The 27,386-nt window shown below is 44.4% G+C and overlaps 1 protein-coding gene across 9 annotated transcripts in view; it reads left to right on the top strand.

Annotated features, from left to right (window-relative positions):
• The window catches only part of LOC144138577 (sodium-independent sulfate anion transporter-like), a 174,103-nt gene that overhangs the window by 134,656 nt on the left and 12,061 nt on the right, over nt 1–27,386 (top strand). For 4 of the 9 annotated variants that reach the window (XM_077670929.1, XM_077670934.1, XM_077670928.1 and 1 more), the window contains exons 2-15: nt 9,966–10,234; nt 11,125–11,320; nt 12,727–12,812; nt 15,625–15,704; nt 16,990–17,044; nt 19,002–19,092; nt 19,888–20,081; nt 21,787–21,859; nt 21,946–21,990; nt 23,132–23,192; nt 24,250–24,305; nt 25,002–25,142; nt 25,953–26,011; nt 26,499–26,585. In XM_077670929.1, the coding sequence (XP_077527055.1) occupies nt 9,966–10,234; nt 11,125–11,320; nt 12,727–12,812; nt 15,625–15,704; nt 16,990–17,044; nt 19,002–19,092; nt 19,888–20,081; nt 21,787–21,859; nt 21,946–21,990; nt 23,132–23,192; nt 24,250–24,305; nt 25,002–25,142; nt 25,953–26,011; nt 26,499–26,585 (1,493 nt within the window). Of the gene's footprint in view, nt 1–2,879; nt 3,010–3,143; nt 3,199–4,680; nt 4,945–6,665; nt 6,819–8,773; nt 8,904–9,965; nt 10,235–11,124; nt 11,321–12,726; nt 12,813–15,624; nt 15,705–16,989; nt 17,045–19,001; nt 19,093–19,887; nt 20,082–21,786; nt 21,860–21,945; nt 21,991–23,131; nt 23,193–24,249; nt 24,306–25,001; nt 25,143–25,952; nt 26,012–26,498; nt 26,586–27,386 lie in introns of those variants that run through there. The other 5 variants (XM_077670936.1, XM_077670932.1, XM_077670933.1 and 2 more) reach the window with 5 other exon arrangements.

Raw genomic sequence — 27,386 nt, 5'->3', positions numbered from 1 at the left:
GACGCGTAGGTACTCGCCGTGGAAGATTTGTCTTCTTTGATCGTGAACAGGGCCCGCCTTGGTGGCTCAGAGGAGAAGGCGTTGTGCAACTAAGCCGGAGGACGCGGGCTTTACCCCGGCCGCGGAAGCTACTGGTCAAATGGAGGCAGAACGTGAAAACGCACATCTGTCGAGACTTCGGCGCACGTTAAACATTTACAGGTTGTCCGAACTAATCCTGGACCCTCCGTTACGGCGCGCCGCATAACCGAGATGTAGCTTCGGCGCGTTAGACCGCCAACATTTGATTTTTGTAATGGCGAATTTGCATGGTATGGCTATCAATTTCCGAGAGTACGGATAAATTTCCGAGAGAATCAACCTAAGTCTAGGCATCCTCGGCCCACTGAGCGAGATAGGAAACCCGGGGGAAGGGTTTCACCAAATTTAGGCCCCTAAAACCGCCCGAAATTCCTGAATCTGCTCCTTACTGACGTTACGAGCGGATGCCACTCATCGAGCACCTCCTCGAGAGCACTGGCCACCCACTCCAAAAACACAACACAAATTTCTGTCGCACAAGAGAAATTTATCTTGTACAACAGGAATCTCTGTTAGGACTACGTGTTGGTCTGTTGTGCGACACGAATCTCTGTAGAACTACAGAATGTCTGTCGCACGACAGACATTTCTGTTGTACAAACGACAGGATGTCCCATTCCCTTACAGGATCATTCTGTCGTATTTTCTGCCGTGTTTTTCGGCTGGGCATGACACTACTCCTCAGGGAGTACGGCGTTGTGTCTTTATTACATATTGATCGCTCATCCGTGACAAGTTACGACTACCTCTTGACGAGAGAGACCACGGTGGCGTTCTTCGTCCCGCTTTTTTACTGCGCTGTCGGCCGCCACTGTGTCTTGCAAGGTGCATCGACAGGTGCACGTCTGTTGTGTTAATCCAACAGACCGCAACGCAACGTTCGCGTAGCACGCACCTACATTCCATCCTTGTGCAAGAGCTGGTATGGCACGCGTGTGCGTCGGGGTAATCAGACATGCACAACAACGTGTGCATGCCTAAGTTATGATATTTGTACCCAAGCGCCCGACTGATTCATTCTGTACGGGAAAAGCAGGGGGGAGATGGGGGTGTATGAAAAGCAGCATTCCGGGCGAAGTTAAGTTCCATTGCTGCAGTAGTTGCTCGCATTCTTGCCTTGTCAGGTACTACATCTACTCGACCACTTAGACCGTAGGCAAATGAAGCTGTCGCTTTGTAGGTGACGTTTCATAGATCAGTCTCGTTTTGTGCTGCAACCGTTGCTTAAGATGCTAGGAAGAAGCACTCCGACCTTCTCTTGATGCTCTCGTATACAATGGCAAACTTGAATGATTCCGTTAGGTGTTCCCGGTGGCGCGCGAGCCAATGTTTGACAATGATCAAACCTTGAAAGTATACGATGAGCGCTGAATAAATTTGACCGAAAGATTGCGGCATGGCTTTGTATAGCATACTTTTACGTCATTATATTGCCAGGAAAAAATTGCCGATGGTTTGGCTGAAAACTGCAAAAACTGCAGAAAGCAGTGAAGGCTGGTCAGCTATCCGGTGCGGAGGACGGAAAAATACTGGACAATAAGTAACAAAGTGACTATACCGAGAGGGGGGGCGAGAATTAGATAGTCGAAATAGAGAAGCCATGGCCAAATTCGCGGACAAAGAATGGATGAGGATGACGCAGGCCAGGAGTGGTTGGGTGTCTATGGGGGAAATTAATGAAATTCATCTTGTGGTGTATACGTCTACAGGCTGATTGCACAAATGTACCGCACAAAAACAGAGGGATGAATGGTGCTGTTAACAGAAGTGCAGGGTTTTTATCCTTTTAACATTGTACTGATCCCAACTGTTTATGCCCCCCCGTTCCCACCCCCAAGAAAAAAATCCACGCAGATGTACGCTGTCGTTATTCTTTGCTTGATCCCGCAGAAATTACGCCATATTTACGTTGTGTGCACGCAGCCGACGGAACCCCACATTCTAACGGTGCACGATGTCATCAGAGGTGGTATCACGCTTTGTCCACGTGATAGCAGATAACCGCATAGCGGGTTATCACGCGTGATACGTGATAATGCGCTGCAGGTGAACAAAGCCTAATGGATACCCTCGCCAGTAGTATCCTGTCCTGCAAATTTTCAAAAACGAAGAAGTAAATCTGCCCGAAAAATAGTTTTCGACGGACGCCCGATTTTATGAATAGGGGCATATATAAATCTGTTAATTTCCGAACACTATACCAATATATTTTTTTTTTTTCAAGCAAGGCTTGCGGTGTCGCTTCGAATCAAGTGGTTGAGCACGGATCCTGCCCCCCCCCTCTCCCCCCTCCCCCCGTGGCTGTTGTTTTAACGAAAAATGGGAAACAAAAATGCCAATGTGGAAGAGGTATACGTTAAACCATCCCAGGAAGCCTAAATTAACCCGTGTAGCATACCACCCGGGTACCCTCGAACGCAAGAAAAATTCAGCTTTACTCGCCGCGGTGGCTCAGTGGCTAAGGCGTTGCGCTGCTGAGCACGAGGACGCGGGTTCGATTCCCGGCCGCGGCGGCCGCTTTTCTGATGGAGGCGAAAAGCAAAAAAGCCCCTGTGTGTTCAAGATTTCGGCGCACGTTGAAGATCCCCAGGTGGTCAAAATTAATCCGGAGCCCCCCCGTTACGGCGCGCCTCATCACCTGCGTTGCGTCGGCGCGTTAAAAACCGCAATCAGTCAATCAAGAAATTCAGATTCGAACAAGGGCCTTCCGTCGACAATAAATTGGCTGCCGGCCAGCATCGGCTGACCAAGCCACTCAAGCTTCGCACATTGTGCAAGGTCCGTTCGACAGACGCTGACGTCAGACCATTATTAGAGCACAACATCTGTGCGGAAGGCGCCCATAACGTCGGCTCATCTGTTTTGTTCGTCGCAGTCTCGGCCACCGTTGCAGCTGTACCTGCAGCTTGAGCGCCTCAAGGCTTTCGCGTAAGTTCGATACCCCGTTGCTATGTTTCGGCTGGATCACGTCGTGGTTTGAAACGCCGTGGCTCACCTGGACGGCTGACTGCGTGGACGGGCGCAGAAATTAAATGCGAGGCTTGAAGGAGGCGGTGTCGTCCTTCTGGTTTACGTGCATGGACTCAAGCAAAGAGCGGGAATATGTGGGCCATGGCTGTAAGTTGATAAGGTGGAAGAAATCCGGCACGTTGTCGTTTTCTTAGACGTTCATTATTAACTTTCGCGTTGTGATACGTTAGTTGACGTTGTCGTTCGGTGATAGTTAATCTGTATGTGTAACTGTACATGTACTGGCTGAACGTTTTCTTGGTCTTCGTTGCCCGCAAACGCGGGGTGCGCTCGCTGTCCCAAATCAAGCATACCCGTATTCTCGGTTTATCAAGGCTCCATGCACGCTCCGTCACTCAGAGTAAAACGAAAATCCAGTACCAAGCGGTGTATCGACATTAACTAAGACTGTATTTTATTTGGAGTTATGTGAGCTTTACATTACTACAGTCGAAAGCTTTGACAGTAAACACGGGAGCGCGTGCTGCTGAGTACACGCAGAGCGGTCTAGCGATGGTATGGCGAACTGTCGTAGTTCGTATATTCCGCGGATCCGGCCCCTGACAACGGTTGATTGCGCTGTTGTCTGCTGCGGTATCTACGTTAGATATCTGAAAGCGATTCCAGAGAATGCTTGTGCCGATTATGGGCTTTTTATGAAGCGCGAAACGCAGCGAGCGCATTAAAACGCTTGCGTTTCGCTGCCCGAATGAGTGATAAAAAATGCGTTATCCTCCGTGACGTAACTATCGCAGCAGGCTGCGCGCGATAAAGCGCTTGCAGGGAGCATTTTTCTTCCTCCATGGCAGGGAGTGCACTCGCCGACCGCACATACTGGTCAGAGCAAGCATCCTCTCACCAGAGCGCTCTGCATGCATTGGGCGGCACGCACTCGCGTGTTTACTGTTTTAATGCTTTCGACTCTACTACTCATGCTTGCATGGTGATAAATCTGCACATAAAACTGAAGGTGCACATATGACGCACTTCTACTCCGTATGGCACCTAAAGAACTCGCGTAGCAAGCTCAATCAGGGCCGTACCCAGCAATTTTTTTCGGGGGGGGGGTTATGAATTTTGGGAAGGGGGTAGTTTTGCTGAAAGCAACAGTAAGTATTGTTTACGTGCTGCCTGGGAAAGATTTCGGGAGGGGTTTGAACCCCACAACCCCCCCTCTGGGTACGGCCCTGAGCTCAATTATTGGGATAGTTTAACGTTCCGGCATGGGACTTGCGTCACATTCGGTGAATGTCTTCAGGTCAAAATTTGAAAGGCAGAAAACGATTCAGGATATCGAAAGTCAGGCGATGGCAAAGTAAGTGGAATATGGTAACTGGCACCAAAAAAGCTGATTTCCTTTAAGCCATCTCTAAGCGGACTGCGGCTGTCGAAACGCAATTACGCAGAAGTCCCTTAACTTTGCAGAACTCTGGGTTTAACCGGTTCATTTTGTGTTTGGCGTTTTCAGTACATTCGTACGAAATATTGTGTCGGCCGAACTCAAGCTCAGGAACTCGGGCGGGGAAGTCGGCTAGCTTTGAATTTGGCGGCAAACGTGCGGCCTGCTGGCAACCTTCCAACAGCTGTTTTCTGTCTCCGCGAATTCCTCGGTTGCATGTTGTCGGCGAGTCATGCACCGGGCGTCTTTTCTTCTTCATTTTACCTGCTCTGGCTGCGTATATTGCTGTTCTGAATGCCGCGTGACGGTATCGCGACGAACGGTTCCATGTTCCAGCTTGCGAAGCTCATGAGTTGTGACCGAAGGCAGCGAAAGCAGCGCGGGACGTGCTGTTGCCATGATCATTGTGCCTTCGAGAAGCGGTGATGGTCCGGGTTCCTCGCTATTACTTCAAAGTGGGTATTTCTGAGTGAAGTTGAATAGTTGCTGGTAGTGAAAAATTTGAAGCGTTTGCGCCAACAGGCGTTGCGATTGTGTAGCTTTGAATCGCCACCCGCTGGGCGTAACCTTCACGTGAGCTCAACAAAGCACGCCTTTGGCACTAGAAATGCGCGGTCATACTTGTGACTTCAAACATTTTAAAACGCTTATGCTGTGAATGCTGTTTGTTCGTAGCGCATTTTTAGTAAATTTTAGTGTTGTTTTTACTTAGCGTAAACAAAGCGCATATTTTAAACTACAAATAAAGCATCGCCTGTTGTGGCGGTACCGCCCATCAAAGAGCTGTCGTAACCCCTCGAGAGTCGAGTGTGTTTAGATCCCTTCGAAATTACTACCAGTCCGCAGTAATCGCAGTTAGACAGTGAGCAATACTTGATTCGTTGTGGTACTTTGTCCAATCCAGGGGTTTATGCAGAATTTCGATTTGGGGGAGGGGGGGTGTCGGTGGGATGTTTGGGGGAGTGTTGTATAAATCCCTAGGCAGGGTGCTTGTGGTTGTGGAATCTTTTTTGGGGGGGTGTCGAAGTCCTTCTGGGGGGGTGTTAGGGGGCTGTGTATAAATCCCTGGTCCAATCCATCTTTCTTTACTAAGTAACTGGAAGTAAATACTAAGTAATAACCGGAATAATTAAACTACGAACATTATACTTACCAATTAAGAAAGTAAATTTTCGTAGGTTAATTGTTCCGTACCCCACGCACGGCTCAAGTGTCTGCGCTCTGTAGACACAAGAACACAGAATACGCTTATTTCTCGTGAATGAAGTGTACATTTCAAATTAATGTAGGTATCTCTGAAAAAAAAAGATGCCTTTTGCCGCCAAGACGACCTTATTATTGTGGTGGGCGCCATTTATTTTGTCTCCGTTCGACGTGAAGTTTTGCCATAATTAGTTCAATGTAAACAGTTCGAATTTCTTGGCTGCTGTCAATGCACGGGAGGACGTTGGTTACAGAAAAGTGTAGTAATTCGCGTCTATCCCAAAATACGACGTTGTACTGCTCAAATGACTATCTAGTTTTGTTTTTTCAAGTATCCGTGGATAACTATCGGTCAGCTTAGTAACAATAGCATGAAGTCATTCCATTAGCTTTACAAAGCCACCATGAAACAAACAGCCCGGCACTTGAACTAGGATAAAACTTACTCTATCCACGTTTCTTCAAGCTAGTTAACTTTGAACTTAAAATTAAAAACAATCATACTTTGCTTCTTTTGCACTGTGGCCCCGATAAATCGATAGCGTTTTGTGTCGTGCACACTAGCGTCACTAAATTTATTTAATGACGCTAGTGCACATATTTCGCTCCGCTGACCAACCACGTTCACACCTTGGATTGGGGGGCTATTTTTATCTTTTCTTGCTACCTCGGAGTCCCTTTACAAGCTATACGCCTTGTCTAAGAATGTCTTCCTTGACAGGTCATTGCCAGAGTCCTTCCTCTATCTTTCCCTCTCTCGCGGGTGAAATCTTGCGCGGATTTCGCGTTTGCTCTTATCTCGTGTCCGGCTACACTGAACAAACCAGGGGAGGTTGGATCTGCAGTGAAGGTGAGATTGACTGCTTACGCTACTTTTTATCATCCACCCCCAGACATTGTGGAGCTGCTATAGGTTAGCCTTTCATGGCCTCCGACGTGAGCGTCGGCTGATAGTGACGCCACTCGAGCATGCAACTGATAACGGTTTGGGAGCTCACAAAGAGGTGTCGTCCCCCGACTGCCACTATGAAGCTGCCGTCCAGGCGGGTGGGTCGGGGAAGTTGTGCTGGCCGAGCGGAGATGCCGCAGGACTATGTGAGGGTTTCTTCGACGGAGAAAGCTCCAGGTATGAGCTCTTGAGTGTGGTAGTCTCTTGAGATAGGTATTGACTTGTTCAATATGACAGTCTGCTGAGGTGGTTCTTGGTCTTCTGAGTATGATAAGTCTTTTAAGACATTTATTGACCTCCTGAGTATGATGGTCTCTTGAGACAGTTGTTGTCTTGAGTGTGATGTCCCTTGGGGCATTTCTTGGTCTGTTGGGTATGGTAGTCTCCTGAGATAGTTATTAGTCTCTTGAATATGATAGCGTCTTGGGACATATATCGATATTCTGAGTGTGATGGTCTCTTGAGATAGTTCGTGATCTCTTGACTGTGATAGTCTTCTGGGGTAGCTTTTGAAGTTCTTGAGTCTTCAGCCTCTGCGAATGGACTGTGGTGTGCGATGGGGTATAACCTGCCTGCTTGAACCGCGGCCTGGTTCTTTGTGCCTTAAGGGGCTGTGAATTGGTTGGCACCTGTCAGGTTCTCAGCGAATCGTGGTCCAAATTTTGCGACTGATTAAATTTCTACCTAAACTGTAAGCAGTTTCGTTGAGGCCGACTGGTTGTTTGTTTAAATCAATAGTTGTTGACAAGTGGCGAATAGTTTTGAACAGTATTATTTCACACATTTTATGTTCCCCGAATTTCCAGCTGCAATGTTGGATGTCTCATTGGAAAAGGTCTTTAGAGCTGCCTACAGCGGGTTTGTATTGTGCATCGGAAAGCTCTGTTGCTTAAATTTCCCCGTTATCAGACTGTCCTTGTTGTGTTCTAACCATCTGTTGATAAGGTTATTGTGTGGTATTGGCTGTACTGTTTCCACCTGCTGGAGCTCAGATTAGGTCAGGGTGCTTGCTTTAGTGCCTTGCTAACTTTCTGGGTAAAACTTGGTGTGTAGTACTTGTGTGGATAGGATGTCTTGTCCTTTGTTCTTGCTTGTTTCATTTGCTAGCGATGTGCTATGCAGTGTTTCAGTCATACCTTCACATATTGTCCTCGCAATGGCAACTTTACTTTTCTCGAAATGAAGGCTTTTTTTTTTCACACTAATTGGTTATAAAGTTCTAGCCAACATACTAATCGGGAGAATAAACAAGATAACATTGAGGTTGGATGTATTGCTGGCTCTACTTAATCAGCAAGCTCTGCATCATGTTAGTGGTCAAAACTCCGCATTCTTTTAGGAAGTTTGAATAACTGTTTCTTTATCAAACGGAGATGATCTAAAGCTAGTTGGCTCTTTTAAATAACACTAATCCTTTACAAAATGCATGTGGAATCTACTAAAAAAAAATGTTTATTCTTTTTTTTATGCATGTTAACATTTTCTTCGCTTTTGCTCCATTGCAGCTCATTGCAAGTGAAACGCATTGAACACATTGGGGCATCCATTATAAATCGCCACTTTCTACAATCTCAGCCCTTGGGGATTAAGCAAGGTGGCTTATGGTGGCCAACCTACCTATCCTGCCTTCACTTTCAAAATTAACGTCGCAACAAATGTTGCACATGGCACGTGTACAAAGCAGCGGCAAGCTATACATAGCCGAAAGAAAAAGAAAATACTTAAAGTTTGCCTTAAAGTGTGCTTTTCCCTGTATTATACCCGCATGCGCTTTTGCGTGTAGGTCATTGTCACACTGAGCGAACGAGAGACGAGTGGCGTGCTGGCGACAGCAATCTCCTCCGTTCCGTTTGAAAAAGCCGACTCTCGCTTCCCGTCGCGTTCCACGTGCGCTTGCCGTACCTTGCCTCCCTCCTCCGCTTTCTTCTTGACGTCGGCCGTTTATCGGCCTCAGCTGTGGGTTCCGCATCGACAATGCTGCACCTTGGGGATAGCTTATCTGGGGACAGGTTGGAAGGTTGCGTGAAGAAACACTCTGCTTATCGGGTCCTCTCTGTATCGTTTACTATCTAGACGCGGGGCCTCGCGATAGCGGTGGTCTTTGTCGTCGCCTCATCCGAATGGCCTGCAGACGAGTCGAACCTGCATGTTTCGTCTGCGCGTCAAAATTTGCTCGATGCGAGCAGTTTTCTGTTTTTGGACGCCGGAGTTTGTGAAGAATGCTTCCTTTCAGGACGTCGCAGGAGGTGCTGTGGGAGAAAGGTTGCCCCTCGATTCTCTTTTCTTTTTCTCTTGAAATTTCTGCAAATTTGAGGAATTTTTCGGCTTGGATGTGTAGTTTTGTTTTGAGAAGAGTTTGCTTTGAAGTGTGGTTTTGTGGCTCGTGCTGCACTTAAGCTGTGGTTTTGCTTTGGCTAAAACTTGACAGTCTTTCATTTCGCAAGATTGCAGTGTTATGCTCGAAGGGGGAAAGTTGCCGTTGGTTTGGAGTATACGCTGGTGAAGTAGCAACTGCTGTTATAATACTTCGTGTGCCAGCTGTGCATTTAGCGAAACGGTGCTAACAAGAATTTTCTAGAGCTTCTGTTGTAAGGACATAGTGGAATTTTTTACGCTATTGGCGCGTAGTTCTTTCGAGCCTGGCTGGTTCAGTCTGTTATATATTGCCTCTTGCTGTGCTTCGTATTTTGTTAAACTTATCCGCCTTGTTTCCACCAGTTGAAAGGCTTTTTTTAACTTGTTATCGTCAACTACATTTTGAAATTTTTTACTAGGCATAGACTGACTACACTAGGAGGTTGTGAACATGAAAATAGCCTTTCTCGGTTATGTATTGTAGAAATCATATAAACTCTGGACTACAGGTAACCTAAACCGGCTTATGGCCAATGCATCAGCAAGGTCTTGCAAAATGAAGGTTAATGTCTTCAAATCTTAAAAGCCATTTTTTGGTGGTTCAGTTAAGCAGCACAACATGGGTTTTCACAAAGGTTTGCCCCAGTCTCGGCAAGTGTCAACGGGTTGTGCTCGTTGAAAACACTTTAAAAAGTCCCCAACAAACCTTTTAGAATGTTGAGGGGGTATAGCACAAAGGACAAAGAAAGCATAGGGTGGGTGTTGACTTGCAGCTTTGTCTGTTTGTGCTGTAGCACTTCAACACCTACCAACTCGTCCAACTTTCCATACTGATAAATGCCCTGTCATGGTTCTCATGGTTTCAAGCATTGCAGGTTGGCTCACAGATGAAATTCATGCATATGACTGGCTTGTTGATCACTCGGAAAGCACCGGGACTGACCGGGACACATTTTAAATTCTGCGCAGATGACCGGCTCAACGACGAGTCCGGGGAACCGGAGGACGATGCGGAGCAAGCCCAGGCCAGCACTGGGTTCTGCGAGCGGATGTCCCGTGGCGCTCGCGACCAGTGCTGCTCGGCCCAGCGCTGGAAGAACCGCTTCCCCATCGTCACCTGGCTGCCGCGCTACTCGCTCCTAGACCTGCACGGGGACTTGGTGGCAGGTGTGACAGTCGCCCTGACCGTCATCCCCCAGGGCCTGGCACTGGCCGTGCTCGCCAACCTGCCACCACAGGTCGGTCTGTCTGTCCGGTCTGTCTGTCCGGTGTGTCTGTCTGGTCTGTTTGTCGGTGTGTCTGTCTGTCTGTCTATGTCTGTCTCTATCTGTTGGTTGGTTGGTCGGTCGGTCGGTCTGTTGCTCTATTTTTCTGGCTCTGGCTCAAGCTCAGTCTATCCATCTGTCTGTCTCTGTGCTCAATCTTCGAGTGGAGTATACCGTATTTTCGCGCGTATAGCCCGCTTCAAAAATGCGAAAATTTCAGTGGCAAAGTAGGGGTGCGGATAATTCGCGGGTGTTTCCTTTAGTGCTCCTTCACGGCAATGCGCGTTGTGCCTTGTAGCTCCTACGCTGTAACACTGTCTTCCATGACAGCGATTGCATAAAACATGCAAGGACAATGAAGAAAAAACAAGAACGAGTGCACTCTAACAACTGAATTCTATTAGTGAATTGTGACTCTTGCCTTGCAATCAGCGTATTCTACTTGCTAAATATACACTTTTTTGTCTACATAGTGTGTTGCTTGAGCAGTAGCTTTGGTGCAGCCTTTCCTGTATCAAATGTGCGGGCAATATGCGAGGATTTTTTCTTTTTCGGCGCGCTCAAAGTGGGGGTGCCAATTGAATGCAGAGAGAGGTTATACATGCGGAAATGCGTTGTACAGGAAAAAATACCCATTGGTTGCATTGTCTAGTACAGTACCCAAGATACCTATGTCAAATTTTTTTCTAACACTTACAAGTAACACCTTGTGTTTAGCCGTAATTATGAACGAAGGGAAGAGGGCATATTTTTACTCATTAACTCCAGGATTATCCGGGATGATTGTTTTCACAAGCTGCTTTTTGTTTTAAATTCAGGGAGAGAATTTGTACCTGATGGGGGCCTTGGCTGTTGCTTTGCAGTATGGCCTCTACACGGCATTCATGGGTAGCTTCATGTACACAATCTTCGGCAGCTGCAAGGACCTGACCATCGGTCCGACCGCCATCATGTCCATCATGACGGGAGAGTACGCACACCATGGCGGGGCGACATTTGCCGTCATCTTAACTTTCCTCTCGGGCATCATCCAAATTCTCATGGGCCTACTCAACTTGGGTGAGAGACTGGACAACCTCTTGCCTGCACTCTTCTCGCAATTACAGTACTTTCCTATGCCGAGTGTTGTGAAGTGGCAAGTTTGGTGTACTGCATAGTTAAAAATTGTGGTCACCGACCAAAGGTTTATTAAAAGTGTAAAAAAAGACGCATCGGCTTCCGTATTGAAGCCTTGTTCACCTTTTACCTGACCAGACGAGATTTCGTCAAACCTTAGATTTTTTTGGTTGACTGCCTCACGCGCTTTTGCCACAGCAGAGAGAGCGAGGGGGAAAAGTGAGAAAGAAGCTGTTTCACAATTCTGACACACCTTTTCTTGTGTTATTGCTTTTACATGGTACAGTTAATACAAAATCCAAAGTGGGCTGAAAGTAGGGCTGCTACAGCAAAAAGCGTACCATTTGTAGTGTGTTATTTTAATGGGGATAACGTGGGGAAGCATTGTTTGGCATGTGCTTTGTGATTCCAGTTACTGTTACTGAAATTTCGGTGTCGCTATTTATACGTACCTTTGTAACCCTTTCATTTACTCTCAGCCTTTGTAACCTGACGTTATGTATTGGAATCTTGTTTTGAAGTATAGTTTGTACTTTTTTACCCCAGATTCAGTGCTTCTTTTTTTTCTTTTTTCGTAACCATTCTGCAACAGTTTTTAATATTTCACTGATTATTGCCCTTTATGCGTTAAGCTTCCCATGCGATATATTGTGTGTTTAAATTGATGATTGAACGGACCTTTTTCCAGTACTGGTCCTCTTAGTGGCCACTACGGGAAACGAAGGATGGCACTAAGGCACGCCCCCAAAAAAGTCTGGCTCTCGGAGAACTCGTGCACAAAATATCCTGGTCCTCCAGTCCCTCCCACACCCGCCCATCACCCATACCATTCACATGAATGTCGCCGTAGCAGGTGCTCGTTTGCATGACTAATCTGCAGTGTTCGAAGTGCCCCTTTTTCTTTACTTTTTTTTTTTCATTGCTCCCTCACTGGGAGTAATTAAAGGGAGTAACAGTGAGGGAGGGAGTAACAGTGAGGGAGTAAAAGTAACAGCCATGTGCTCCCAGCGTGGTCAGCCTCAAACATCTTTGCCCGTTCCCTTTGAAAGCCTCCTTTTGTGCGCATGTACGAACTCGCCATGAGCTGTCAAAAAGAGGAAATAAAAACGTGCATTGCTAGAAAGCATAGCCGCTCCCCAAGCAGCAAGATAAGGGGGTGTTTCTTTTTCTTTTTTTTTTTTTTTAATTTTGCCCGAGGCTACTGCCAAGAATGGTGGACTGGCAGTCCGCGCATGCGTAGGTCACTACTGGAAAAAGGTCCATTGAAACAAATTCCCTGGTACCAAGAAGTCCTTCTTGCCAGGCTTGTGTAACCCTAAATGTCTTCTGTTGCTGGCTCATCTCTGCAGGCTTCATAGTGGAGTTCATATCCGGTCCCGTGATCAGCGGCTTCACGTCTGCCGCGGCCATCACGATTGCAAGCACGCAGCTTAAGGTAAGCACAGTCACTATGGGCTTGCCTTCTTGTCTGACAACTTCCTGATAGGAACATGCTGTAGAATTCTAATAAGCAGTTTATTCTACCATAAGAACATACAACAGTTCTTGGGTTCCAAAGATGTTCAGTGTTTTGTCCAGTCGGTTCTTATAAACCAATGTTCTAGTAGATGGGCTTGGTTGCAGATGTATCAGCAGTAGATAGTCCGGGAAGTTCCGGGAAGCTAAAGACTGTTGTGAAGTGAAGCAAAGCTGGTCGCATTCGTGTCAGTGGAAAAAAACTGAATGCGGAAGGGCTTTGCAGATAAACAAACAAGCAAACAACTGCAGGGATAAGAAGACAGGCTTAGTGATAGCACCCGATGTGTAGTTTCCACGTACCTGGCTTGCCATTGTTGCGTTTACAGTTGTCTTTGTAAACTTTCGTATCCTTTATCTTTTTTTGTTAAGCAGGGGAACGTAGATACATTTCTTTACTTTGTCCACTGCCCAAGTACTTGACTCTCCTTTGTCGAAGTACATTGCAGAAGTGGGAAAGAATATCTGGAATTTTTGCAAAATATCTTGCAGTGTAGTTATTGGGAGGGGATGGGTTCACTTGTGTTGCACTGTGGCAGGTGACGTTTAAGCCTTTACGGGGACCTTGCGGTAAAAACTTGCCAACTCTGCGCGAGGAAAGATGTGTGAGATTGGGAAAAAAAAAAATATATGAAAGTTCTAAAGCACATTCTCAAGTCCCTTGATATAGTACACCTACCTGTTGCTGCGGCCATGTTTCTTGCCCTAATGATATCTCTTGTACGGCATGCACCGCTTATAATGGGTGTCAAGGGAACTTATGATCTCAATGATACGAATCTCTCGGAAGTAGTGAAGATTTGTGTCATCTAGAATTGGTATTGTAAATGAACAAACTAAACAAGCATATATATGCTGCATGTTTGTTCCTTTTACTTGTACCTGAATTAGTCTGTTAGACATTCTGCATGTTTTTCTTTGCCTTGAATGGCTGAAAGCCTTAGAAACTGCACGCAGTTTTCTTCACCTATTGTTCTAGCCATGCAGTAAAAGCACCTTGTAATGTGCAATAACGACCACGTATGGCTTTTCGCAGCCTGGACTTGTTCTGACAGTTATCCACCTACTGACCCGCACGTGACTGTGCTACTGCCGATTCTAGAACGCATTTTTGGTTTTTAAGATGTGGAGTTTCAAAGGGGCACATGGGTCTTTGGGATCAGAAAAATTTCCAAAAAAAAGATTTTTTTTTTTTGGGTACCACTTTTTCCTTAGTTCGCACAGCTTTTCCTCCGAAAAGTTGGTATTCGAACAGTACGAGGTACTTATAAAAGCTGTACAGGCCCGATTTCGAGGCAAAAGATAACGGTTTCTCTAATTTTCTGCCGGTATTGCAATGATAGAAAATTTTTGAGAGGCATATCCCAGCATGTAGAGCAGCTAGAAAGATAAATTCTTCAAGCTGAATGTTTGAACCATCCAATAAGGGAATCAAATTTTGCATTTGCATTTGGGTAGTTTATTTAGCATATTTTAATTGGTTAGCAGGAGTACTTCTAACCTAGAAGATAGAATCGATGTAAACTTGTACGTGATTACAAAACAAAAAAAAAAGAAACAAAAAAACCGCTTCCCACATTTAATTCTTCACAACTTCTGGTATCTGTTCATACCTTACTGGTAATTTTTTCTTAAGAACAATTACGAAATATTTTTAATTATCTTGGAAATGAAATACCTTACATCAAAACTAGTTGGATATTTGAAATCTGCTAAGAAAACTGAACAAGCCCATTAAGTTTCATCAAGATTTGTTAGAAAGCAAAAAAAAAAAAAGTTTTGAAGTCCAGTGTGCCCCCTTAAAAGCTGTTTTCATCACAAGCCTGCAGTGATCGCTCAAAAGTTGCGCTGAGCCGAGTTGAAGGTGATGAGATAACAGAAAGCGATCCGGTGACTGCCGCAGAAGAAACATGTCAGCAACTGAATGAAGCAGAGGTGTTCCGGTCGCTATTGGTTATGTTTTTCTGATTGGAAATAAACTGTTTGTTACTTGAACATAAAAATAATGGTCGCGTGCTTATCTTTTGTCTTCATTTGCGTGAAAAAGAGGTACATTGTCTATGTTAAATGTGTCTGACACCATGGCCGCCGCAGTCGTAACGAAATAAGTCCGGTTTTAAGATACGGTCGTTCTCAGATCTCAGTTGAGTATACTTGTAAGTCGGTCATCGCAGTCAAACTTGCTGAGGTGATTGCTTTATTATAGTTGACGTACATACTGTAACATGTTGTAGGAAACTACCATTACAACTCATTTTAAGCCGTTTTTCTATCTGCCGAACGGCTATGGGCGTTGCGGGCTTGCGTTGCTTGTTTTGAAACAGATAACTAATTATCCATGGTATTCAGTGAAATGAAACTCAGCCTGGTCGTAGAATTCTCTTGGTGCTAATAATGCGATGTGATTTGTTTTGAAGTAAATGAATGGGACCGTGAGTGAGGGCTGTTTTCCTGTGATAGTATTACCGCTTGTAAAAGCACTCGCCAACTCATCTCTTATTGTGGCTCCGTAATGTGTTCACATCACCCGAAATTCAGCCCTTTGGATGTAATTCACTTCGATTGGAGAATTTTCTGAATTTATATCATCTTGAAATTCGTATCAGCCCTGACTGTAACATCGAGAGTCCCCCCTCTTTAACAAGGACTGTGCACAAAGCTGGTACTGTGTCCAGCCTGCAAACATACATTTAATTTTCTTTTTTGTTTTCCTCTCTTCCCTATCGTTCCAGTCTCTCTTCGGGATGAAGTTCGAAGCGGAGGAATTCCTGGACACAATGTACCAGTTCTTCACTCATCTCTACACCATGAAGTGAGTGTCTTATGCATTTCAACTTCGCTGCCGAAACAAGCGCGGAAATAGTGGGAGAGTGCAGTACAGTAAGAAGTCGTCCTCAAGTTAGGGCTGCAAGGGTTGTTCCGTGTACAGGGTTGGGACCCTCATGCTCGAGCCAGTGATGCTAGCGTGCTCTCAGTTTGTCTTGTTAATCCCTGAATTTTAACATTTTCACGGGACCTATAATCCCTAGCGAATTCGTTAACAAGCTAAAAACGAAGTCTAGAGAAGAAAAATAAAAGTTGTTTCTTTTTTTTTTTTTTTTTTTTGAGCCTAATAAGATTTTTATGCCTGCCCTAAGAGGAGCGCTAGTATTAAACGAAGAGTATAAAACATAGGTGTGAGAATTTTTTTTTGTAAGCTGACACGTCATCACCCCGCTACAAAGGGGATACCACTAGTAATCATCATCAGCAGCAGCAATATGTGCAGTCTGAACATATTCCAACCTACAGCGCATAGAAAAACGCGTGTAAAGAGGCGAGGCCTAGCAGTTTAAAACTGTACTTGGGCAGAAAAATTTAGTGTGCTGATTGGTGCGGATGTAATTGAACACGGGATGCTTGGGGCACGTCCTAAACTAGGAAATAAAACAGGCCGACACAATCCAACAGTTGTAAACATTGAGAGATGTCAATTCTCACTGATCGTTTGAAGTACTTGCGGGTTCCACCAGCAATGGGAAATTAGGTTTAATTGTATAGCTGCCAGTTTATGACTGGAAGTCAGACAACTTCATGTCAGAAAATTGTGTTTGAACCATATGAAGAAAAATGGAGTATCACTACTGCTTGGTGAGTCTATAGCTTGCTGTTCATGCAACTTGCTTGCGAAGAGCTGTACAGTAGACTCCCGTTAAGACTAACTCGAAGGGACCGTAAAAATTTGTTTGTATTATCAGAAATTTGTCTTCAGCGGAGGTTTTTTTGCATTGTGGACATTACAAGAGAACAAAAATGTTGTTCGTCTCAACCATAGTGTTCGTCTTAACAGGAGTCCACTGCATTGTCAAAGTTGTGTCATTTTATCTCCTGTCGTGGTACATATGAGTAGAACCTCGTTAGAACGCTACTAAATCAACCTTGTCCATATATGCATCTAGTCTCATTGCTTATTTATAAATAAGTAAATAAATATAATAAATGAAGCAACAAGTGGTCCCTCTTTCTCTATGTACATCACCTAGCTCTAAACGAGTGACTAATGGTTTTGTCACTGAACCACAAGCGTTGAAGTCTTGACTGTTGCATTCTTCCTGCAGGTTGGCCGATTCCTTGCTAGGAGTTGCGTGCGTCGTTCTTCTCCTTGTTGTCAGGGTGAGTGGAGTGTCGCTGTCACTCGCGTCTCTTACGCCACTTGTTTACTGAAACAAGATGCCTTATTCACTGAACTCAGATTTGCCCCCAGTTGTCACATGCCTCATTTTAGTCATTGGGTGCTATTTAATTGACATTTTGCATATACAGTAGTACCTCTTTATGAGAGACACGGTTACAAGAGACACGCAGTTATTAGAGACATTTGAAAATGGTTTGGTTGGTCCACTTATGTTCGCCATGTTAGCAACATTGCATACAAGCAACATTGCATACAAGCATACAAGCAACATTGCATACACTCGGTTACTCGGACATGGTTACAAGAAACACTCGGTCACTAAACACTACTTTTGTGGCTTACTAGAGCAAATTATTCACTTTTTAGAAGCGACACAACCAGAAGACACTTGTGCAACTTGGCCGACGTCGTAGCACAAACCATGCGTGCTGCAATTTAATTCCCTGGGCGTCATGTCTAGGGAATTTAATTCCCTAGACGTCACGCCTTGCATGGTTGCAACTATTTTAAAACTACAGTGATTCTGCAACCGAGCGCAATTGAGTAGGATTTTCGTCTCGGTGTCTACAGCGCTGGTCGAAGTCGGACACTTGAGCCGTCGCCATGTTTTTACGAGACAGCGTTGTTCGAATTGTCAGTAGCCCGCAGTTGTAAGGGAGGGCGTCCGTCTCGCTTATCTTGCAGCAAAGCTTTGCCACGATGAGATTTCGCACCTCACTTTTTGCCGGCTGTCTAATTCATGCCGCTATCGGCGCGAATCATAAATCATGCCGCTTCACCAGCCAGCACTGGTGAAGCACCCGCCGCGGTGGCTCAGTGGCTAAGGGGTTGTGCTGCTGTGCTGAGCACGAATACGTGGGTTCGATTCCTGGCCGTGGCTGCCGCTTTTCTGATGGAGGCGAAAAGCAAAAATTCAAGTTAGAGATTTCGGCGCATGTTAAAGATCCCCATGTGGTCAAAATTCATCCGGAGCCCCCCACTTTGGTGCGCCTCATTGCCTGGGTAGTGTCAGCATGTTAAACGTCATAATCAATCAATCAATCAATCAATCAATCAATCAATCAATCAATCAATCAATCAAATGAACCTCAACAAGTAGGCAAAAGGAACCTAAGCAGTAAGGCCAAACACATTATGTAGTATACACAGTTCATACACATGGCAGTGTTGCAAAAGTAACATAAATGTTAATTGTAGCGCCCTGATTGGTGGCATACTGCGTATTTGACATGTGATTGACACGTGCAAATGGGATGCCGTTTTCTTGCAGTGGCAACAATGTTACTTTTTGTTCCCGTAAAATAGGTTAAATTTTATGTTCGACTCTGCAATGCATGCATTGTTTTAGCTGTGCCAATCTGTAAAAAAAGAAAAAAGCAATGCGCATTGAAATTGGGTAAATACATACAGTGTGAGGAAAGGCAAATATAAAAGTGGCTGAGTTTGTGAATGCTCAAATACAAAGTTTTTTTTTTTAAAAAAAGAAAAGGCAGTTTTAGAGGTTTCTCAATGTTTTGGACAGTGGGCTTGTCGCAAAAAGGCTGCTGTTTTTGGAGGGCTGGAATGCTAGTTCTTGAATGATGGCGATCCGCTTACCAAGATGATGCAGAGGGGCCAAGCTTCTCAATTTCAATTTCATTTGTGTCTTAAACTTCAATAGCTGTTTCATCGTTGTTTACATTGATAAAGCTGCATATGTTGGTGCTATAACACTTATTTAATTCACTGAAAAAGAAAATTTTCACCTTATGTGCTACAATACAATCGGTGCTGAAGTGAAAATATGGAGGTGGTAAAATGCTGTGCATAATTAGTAGTGGGGTTGTGTTTATTTTTCTCACTTTGTTTACGTACGCATGTTTACATTTCGTTCGGTCATTTTCACTTGCCCTGAAAGGTATTTTTGTTCTTCCTCCCCGACTTCTGCTTTTGCAGCACTTCAAGGATGCCAAATTCAGCTCGGATTCTAGAGTTCCCCCGAGGGTGCGAAAGGCCATTGAGGGCATCTGGTGGACATTTGCCACAGGTAGGACTTAATCAGAAAATGCATTTACAGCGTTCGCTGCTGCTGGTTAATCAGTGGAAAGATCTGGGAAAAATTTGGGCCGAGTAAATTCTAAATGTTTGCGCATTGCTGAAGAAAATGAGTGGATATGAATAAAATTAGGAGCAAATGAAGTGTTAAGCTGGTACTGTCTGTCTTATACACTCTTCAAAGACTTTTTTTTTTTTTTTTGAGGGGGTGAGGGGGGGGGGGTGGCTTATTCCAGCTGACCTTGCTGTGTTGTCGCATTCCCTGTAGAATTTTGTAGATTGCAGTTTTATGTTTGTAAACCGAGCTTTGTGGGGTGACAGTTATGTGTAGTCCTGCTAAAGACACTTTTTTGGCCCCTTTGGCAAATACAGTGCTTAGCGGTGAAGCTGAAACATTGTTCGTGGAATGTTCCACAGTCATACAAAATTGGTCTAAGTGTGAGATAACTTCAGTTTTAAAAAACAATGGCCACAGAGCATCTCAGCTCGATAAGCTCAGCCTAAACAAACATTGAAAGTTGAACAAGCTGATCTGAAATTCTCTGCCTAAAATGTTCTTGCGCCGTATTTTCACGTGAACAAAGTTTCACCTGGGCGAACTGGTTTTTTTTATCCCCTTAATTAAGCTCGTCTAATTCCCAGCGTACAAAAGCTGTGCTCACTAGTATAGGCATCTACTTTTCGTGGAAGCAATGACAGAGTCTTTTAAGGGAAGTTGTTTTTGTTTGCATTGCTGGTTCGTAACAGAGGCTTATTTCCCGTCTTCTTTTGTTGTACTTTTCCGCAGCACGGAATGCCATTGCAGTTCTTGTGTGTGCCGTCGCCGCCGCCATTCTCCTCAACAACAACATGCGGCCGTTCGCTCTCACGGATGAAGTTGAAGGCGGCCTTCCTCCGTTCAAGCTTCCAAACTTCACGGCCGACTTCTTCGACGCTGCCACCAACGCGACGGTTCACATGAACTTCCTGGATATCATTAGGGTATGATTTCTCGTCGTTCTCATGCCGCTGTTTTATTACAGTGGAACCCGCTCTTGCGTTCCTCAGTGCTGCGTTTTCCCAGCTTCTACGTTGCTTTTGTCTAGTCCCGGCGCAGCTCATATAGAGTTCCATGTATTAAAATCCTCACTGTTACCTCGCGGCTCAGAGTATGTTCCCGGGTAATGCGTCGCGATCTGACACTCCGAACCCTACCGGGCAATATGCGCGGACCGCCATTTTGACGTTTGATGAGCCTTGGTCAGGCTTGGCTACGGAACTGACTGCATGAAGCCGCACGCGGGTGCGATTCGTCACCACTAGATGGCCCTGTGTTACTCTATGCTGTCACCATCATCACTGCGCTCCTACAATGGAAGTTTCACTTTGGATTTCCGGAAGTGCGTGTTTGCCGTAAAAGCACCACCGCAAGAATAGCTTGTGCTCTCGTCGTCTTCGTGCGCTTCAAGCTTTGAGAACATTGTTGAACTTGCAACCGCGAACTTCGTTGTGCCTTGATGACATCGCGAAAACGGGAGGCACTTTCCCTTTAGGAAAAGCTTGACGCACTAAACGCAATAGACAAGCAACCAGCACGGAAGAGAGTCGACGTTGTTAAAGACCTTGCATTGCCACGTGTGGTGTTTTCCAGTGATCGCAAAAAGTGGCAATCCGACATTCTCGAGATTTTTTAAGGTTCGAAAGCCAAAGTTGCAGAAATACATGGTTGCAAGTCAAAGCTACACTATTTTCGTTTATTTTCCAAGGTTTCCTCACTGCTGTGTTTTCCTGGTTGTTACGTTTTGTTTTCCCGGTCCGGTGAAAATTTCACTGTATTGGTTTAAAGGGGGTTGTTGGGGCCTCTTCTAAGAGGAGTAAAGCGGAAAATTTCGCACTGCCTTCCACTAACTTCCACTGTTTACCCGACCATTCTTACTGCTATAAAAAGAATATGCATTAAATTTAAGCGCAAATGTCTCATTCTGCAAGCTTATAAGCCCTGCCTAGCTTGCATTTGCTTTTGCCGGCCTCTGCCAATCGCGCGGCTGCACATATGACATCATATGTTCTAGTGTAGGAAACGAACTAGTGGGTCACATGGCAAGTCTCTTTTTTTCTAATTATACAGCTTATTTGAGTGAAGCTTGCATTAAATGAGGTGTCGGTGTGATTCTAACGAGGCGATCTTTCAAATGAACCATACTTGCGTTTTTTCTTCATGGCCCCAATTAATACGATTTAACTGCAGAAGTTCGTACCTTTTTGCGAAACATGTGCTTTAGCAGAGGTACCTGCTTCTTCTTATTTCGCATCTGCATGTATCTGCTTGCATGTTTTTCAGAAAAAAAGGAATTAACAAGCTCTGCTGATCTGCTTTCACCATTTGCAATTTGCGGTGTCGCAAATCTTAGCTCAGGAAAGTGGATGGGGCAGCGATAGTTTTCGCACTTTTGGCATTTTCGGTGTTGATAGGCAGGTGCTCTCGCCGCGAGCTGGTATATTGCATTCACGCCACTGTAGTCCACCGACAAATGATAACTTGTTTCCACACTTTATTTATTCATTAAACCTGACAGCCCCATTGAAGAGCATTGAGTAAGGGGGGTTACATTTTTGAAAGAACATTAAAAAAAATAGTGGGGAAAAAGAAGAAAAGACAAGTACACAATATAAAGTTTTTGAATGTTTTGTGTCGCCGTATTTGCAGAATCTCGGTTCGGGAATTCCCATCATAGCCTTGCTGTCAATCTTGGAGTCGGTGGCTATTGCAAAGGCGTTTGGTAAGTCGACCTGCACGCACTACGAAACATTTGATGCAGGCATTTTTGTTTCCGCATGTATTGAAGTCTCACTTTCTTGCATGCAGCTAAAGGGAAGAACCTCGACGCGACCCAGGAAATGCTCGCTATCGGTAAGCATGTTTTTCAAATTTGTTTTCGTTGGCTTGAGACTGTAGCTGCGCAAGCGATGCCGGGGCAGTGAAATAGTTTACCCCCTGAACCTTGATAAGGGGCACAAAGGTCTTTGATCAAAAACTTTATTGTTACAGTTATGATGAAAAAAAATTGGAGGACATGTGTAGTTTTTCATTCTGATTGTGGATATAAAATTCGTTTTTGTGCAAAGTGACTACATTCAAATTATTTGGATTTTCACATTTGATTTTCTGACAGCTTTTGTAAAAAGACTGATAGAGTGATTCAGCTGAACAAGGTACCAGTGCACTGTGGACAAATCAAAGAGTGCAATAAGACTAACGTATCACAAAATGATACTGTAACAAAAATAAACATTTTTGTTTTAAGACCAGTGTGCACCCTTAGATCAGAACTCTTGTATTTTGCCTCCAGAGTAATGTGGCCGTCGTTTATCTAACACTTGCATTTAGTGATTACCAGTCTCCACATGTACCAAGCATGAGATTTTCAGTTCTCCGAAGCATTTATTTTGGCACTGTTCTTTAGCAATAAAAAGGCGGGCCCTAATAAACATTTCCGTCAATTATTTTTTGCTTTGTGATCGAACTAATAAAATGCTGGGTTCTGTTATGAAGCACGGTTGTTTATTGATGCTGAACGAGTTATTGCATTGATCAATAACAACCATTTCTGCTCCTGCTGTGGCCACTTTTACACGTCACTGGTGCCTGTCGCCTTCATCTGCAAAGGAGCAGTTATTGAAACATTTTTTACCTCTGCATTTGTTGCTTGTCATTGTGAGCAAATTGGTTGTTGGCAGGATTTTTGGTCTCGGCGGTTCAAATGCAAACATGCCAATGCACACAAGATCCTGAGAAGACTTAAATGATGCCAGTAGGGTTTGATGATGCCAGTAGGCGAAGCACACACTGTGCTTCGCTGCATCATGCCTCAGGGCCCAAAAGTGCTTCTTCAGTATTTAAAACCTGTCTTCAGCTACACCTGATGGTATTTCCATTCGTGTTTTTTTTAACTCTGAGTGTGTGTGTGTGTGCGCGCGTGCATGCGTGCGTGTGTTGTAAATTTTTGTCAACGTGTCACTATTCCTCTAACATGGCTTTCTGTTTTGTGCAGGCATATGCAACTTTATGGGATCTTTTGTGAGTGCTTACCCTGGGACTGGAAGCTTCTCGAGGTAAGAGGCACGACATTCTCCTCTTTGTTTCTGCTTCTGCTGACCACTTTGGTGTTGGCCAACGGTTTCTTGTAGCTTTTCAACCCATTAATCGATCAATCAGCAGCAACTCGGAGCTGGCCAATCAACAGGAACGATTAAACTTTGTACGAATTGGGGCTGCGGGCACAGCATTACAATAATGGTAAAGAACGCTGCCGGGGAGAAAGTTTAATTAAGCAGCCTTGAACTGAAACCCTCCTGGTTTTAGCGCTTACATTGATTCTCTTCACTCAACCCCTTTGCACATCTTGTCAATTTCCTCATAAAAATAACCTGCCTGTTCGTCGACCTTCTGGTCGAAATCTTCGATGTCTTTGCAGAATGCTTCGTTAGGCCGAAAGCAGATGTAGTTCAACTTTTCATAGATCTTCATAGAACTGGAGAAGTGAATACCGTATTTTCACGCATATAACCCACCCTTGCATACAGTATAACCCGCACCCCCTTTTTTGTCGAGGAATAAAAAACTATCCCCACGTATTGCCCACACATTTTATACATAAGAGGACGGATCATATCTACTACTCAAGCAACATTACACATTTGTTTATGCGAAAGCACTTACCTAGTTGACTACATAACTAGATGACTCGCTGCATACATTTTTTCAGGTTGGTACATTGTTGAGTTGTGTGTGCAAAACAAGCACTGTCAGTGGGATGACACTGGCTTAGTCGCTGTTGCTGCTGTAGGGCATCATGGCCCAACGCGCACTGGGGTGAAGCTGCACCAAAGGATGTACCTCGCATATAATTCGCACCTCTACTTCACCCCTGAAATTTTCGCATTCTCAGTGTGGACTATACGTGTAAAAATACGGTAGTTACCAGTTCCTTTCCTAGGCCATAGTGGTCATATTCGCAATGAACGCTAGCATCCCGATTTTATTGCTTGCTTTAGCATGCAGATGGTGTGACTTTGTCGCTGATATTTAAGTTTTGTTTTTGTGTTGGATAGTTTTAATGGAGTCGTTTGGTGAGATAGTTCAAGTGTTCATGTAGTGTTTATTTTCCAGAACGGCCATAAACAACAACAGCGGAGTTCGTACGCCTCTTGGTGGGGTTTTCACAGGTGAGCTTTGCAGAAGGAAAAACCTGCTGGTTTCAGTTTCTGTGAGATGGTGGAGCTGGCTGACTGTTAGTTCAAAAACTTTTCTTTGTTTTTTGGTCGCAAGGCTATATTGTCAAGCTCTTCATTAATTTTATGGAATGTAAAAAGGTCGGCTTGCATTCATTACACCTGAAACTTCAGTGTGCAGTCTTTGTTTAGAGGTCCCCAGTCCGTGCCAAAAGTTTACAGTGCACAAAAAGTTAAAGCTGAACTTTAATCGCCACGGGAAATCAGAATATCTTGTTAATTACATGGAATAACGCTTTCGCGACTTTACATTACAAATGATTTCATTTTAATTAGGTAGTGTAGCTTCTGCTTCAAATTATCTGTGGCCCGGAAACTTTTGCGTCACCTTGGGACTTTTGCCGGATTGTACATTTCAAAATGGACTGCCCAGCAGCTATGTGAAGTCATTTGTTAACGTAAGTGTAATCTGGTAGAAAGAAATTAACTGACGAGGCCATGGTCTCAAACAGATTTAAATTTACAGTATCCCGTGTTTTCTTGAAGAGTGTTTTTGATGTGTATTTTAACATTTATATTTCATTTTCCCATACCCTGCAGTGTGGTTCCTGCCTGGCTAACGCTGTCACATCGTCAATTCTTTGTAATGTGATTTTTCTCTTTATGGCTGGCTTTTTTTTTTTAACGCAGGAGCAATTGTGATCATGGCACTGGTGTTCATGGCGCCCTACTTCAAGTACATTCCCAAGGCATCGCTGTCGGCCATCATCATCACTGCGGTCATCTTCATGGTCCACTATCAGGATGTGCCGGCCATGTGGCGCACTAACCGTAAGTATTTTAAAAACCCTTTCAGCACTGGAATTTTTAATTTGAGGAAAAAATATTTCTCTTCGTGTTTCCGTGGGGTTTTGGACCTCGGAAGCATAGAAACAAAAAATTGAGCTGGTAGTTCGAGCATTTATTAATCTACTGGCATTACAATTAAGATGTTTTCTTTTTCGAGTGGAAAAAATTTCGTTTTCCTAAACGCTACGACGCCTTGAGGTTACGGAAAAAAATGAAGCTGGTAGTGCAAGTACTTACGGATTTGGAGGCGTTTTGGCAAAACAGGATTTTCATTTTCTTACTCGCCCTGTCATCACACCCTGTGTCATAGCGTCCAGCTCTGCAAGAATGCAACAGTAGTGATGTTTATTGCAAGAGGCATCCTGAAGGACTCTTTCCCAGAAAATTAGCAGTTTTGGTTTTTGTTCCCAAGGCGCTAGAGGATATTTTGTGTGTGGTTGTCAGGTGACAGCAGCAAGGTTAAAGTAAAAGCCTTATATGGCCCCTTGAGTTAAAGCAGCAACCTGCACTTAGCTATAACTCGTGTGTTATGCAATATCTGTTCTTCTGTTTAATTTTTAACTATTCCAGACACTGTTATGGTTTTTGAGGTGAAAGGGTGACAGATGGGATGCATTTAGAAACTACTATAAAGTTCCCGTGATTTTTTTTATGATGCAACATAAAATTTCTGGCTGTTTGGTCATATCAAATTTTAAAAGTGGGTTGTTCTGCTTTGAAAAGGCAGAAACAATAAAGGACTGCTTTAAGGCATTGCATGTTTCTTGTTCTTCTTTTGTTTGTTTTTTTTAGGCTTGGACCTGCTGCCGTTCGCCGCAACTTTTATCGTATCGTTTGTTCTTGGACTCGAGGTGAGTGCGTCATCACAATGTCTGCTTACTTGTATACCAAGTTGGGCATGCCTGAAGGAAAATTGTGCAGTGATCTCATCACATGACCAGGATTAACGGAGCAAGTCTAGTGATTATCAGTGGCAGTGGGATGAAACGGCCGCTTTCTCAAACGTATTCCTAGACTGACTCGTTCCATATTGTAAATATGTACATATTCTACCTGGCATGTATCACTTTTACAACCACTCCATGTTAATTGGGCGAGCCACTGTTCTCCTCGTGTGCCTTTTTGACTGTGAAGTTGAGGAAAGCAGCAGCTTGTCATCACCCCGTTTGAAAGGGGATACCACTAGCAATCAATCAATCAATTGCTTGCATCAGGGGGATTACTGGCTCTGCTATAATGTTGGCTTTGCCCCACAAAGCACTTTTGAGGGGGCTGCTTTTTCACTGTGAATGAACTCAAAACTTCACGGCGTCTTTTTCTTTTTGTGCGCTTTCCCAGTACGGCATCATCGTCGGAGTGGTCATCTCTCTCGTCCTGCTGATGTACGAACACGCCAGGCCGCGGGTCAAGGTTTCCAGGAAGCAGGTACTACATCGCAACTCTGCTCGTTCCTTTATTTGTTCGGCTTGATATTTACGGGCGACTGCGTTTCGTTCGACGTTGTCATCAGCTACTGCTGTACTTCCACTTAACTGAGCTGCCTGGATTTTTGTCGCTGCCCAAAAGTCTCATCTTGTACATGCTATTGTTTAAAAGAGCCATGAAGACAAAACACAAGTTTGGTTCATTCGAAAGATTGCCTCGTTAGAATCATGCTGACACCACTTTTAACGTAAACTTCGCGCAAATAAGCTGTTTAATTAGGAAAAAAGGGAATGGCCATGCGACTCACTAGCTCATTTCCCGCAACAGAACATATGATGTTATACCAGCCAGCTCTGCGATTGGCGGAGGCTGGAAAAAGCAAACACAAATTAGGCAGGGCTTATAAGCTTGCCGAACGAGCTATTTGCGCTTAAATTTATGGCACATTCTTTTTAAAGCAATAAGAATGGCGGGACAAACAGTGTAAGTTACGAAAGCACACGTAAACATAGAAGTACCGGTGTGTACTGCTGTTGTACTGTGCGAACTATGCTTGGTTTAGCTGCAGAGGAGTGCGGGGCTTTGGGGTAGTTTTAGACGACACTGGCCGATCGACGCAAGCAAGGGTGTCTTGTGTGACCATATTTGTCGGGCGAGCACTATGTTTCACAAAACAATTATTTTCTCCCAGAACAAAAACAAGCAAGGTTTTATTACGGTCAAAAACAAACCAAAGGCAAAAAACGGCTTGCCACGGTATGGTGGCGCCATCTAGGTTCAGTAACGTAAACAAATGCGTGA

The sequence above is a fragment of the Haemaphysalis longicornis genome, unplaced genomic scaffold, assembly GCF_048455015.1.
Source record: "Haemaphysalis longicornis isolate Haplotype H1 unplaced genomic scaffold, Haemaphysalis longicornis Haplotype H1 scaffold_5, whole genome shotgun sequence".
In the NCBI taxonomy this organism is placed as follows: domain Eukaryota; kingdom Metazoa; phylum Arthropoda; class Arachnida; order Ixodida; family Ixodidae; genus Haemaphysalis; species Haemaphysalis longicornis.
The sequence above is the reverse complement of the archived record's forward strand: the minus strand, read 5'-3'. Positions and strand labels throughout refer to the sequence as shown.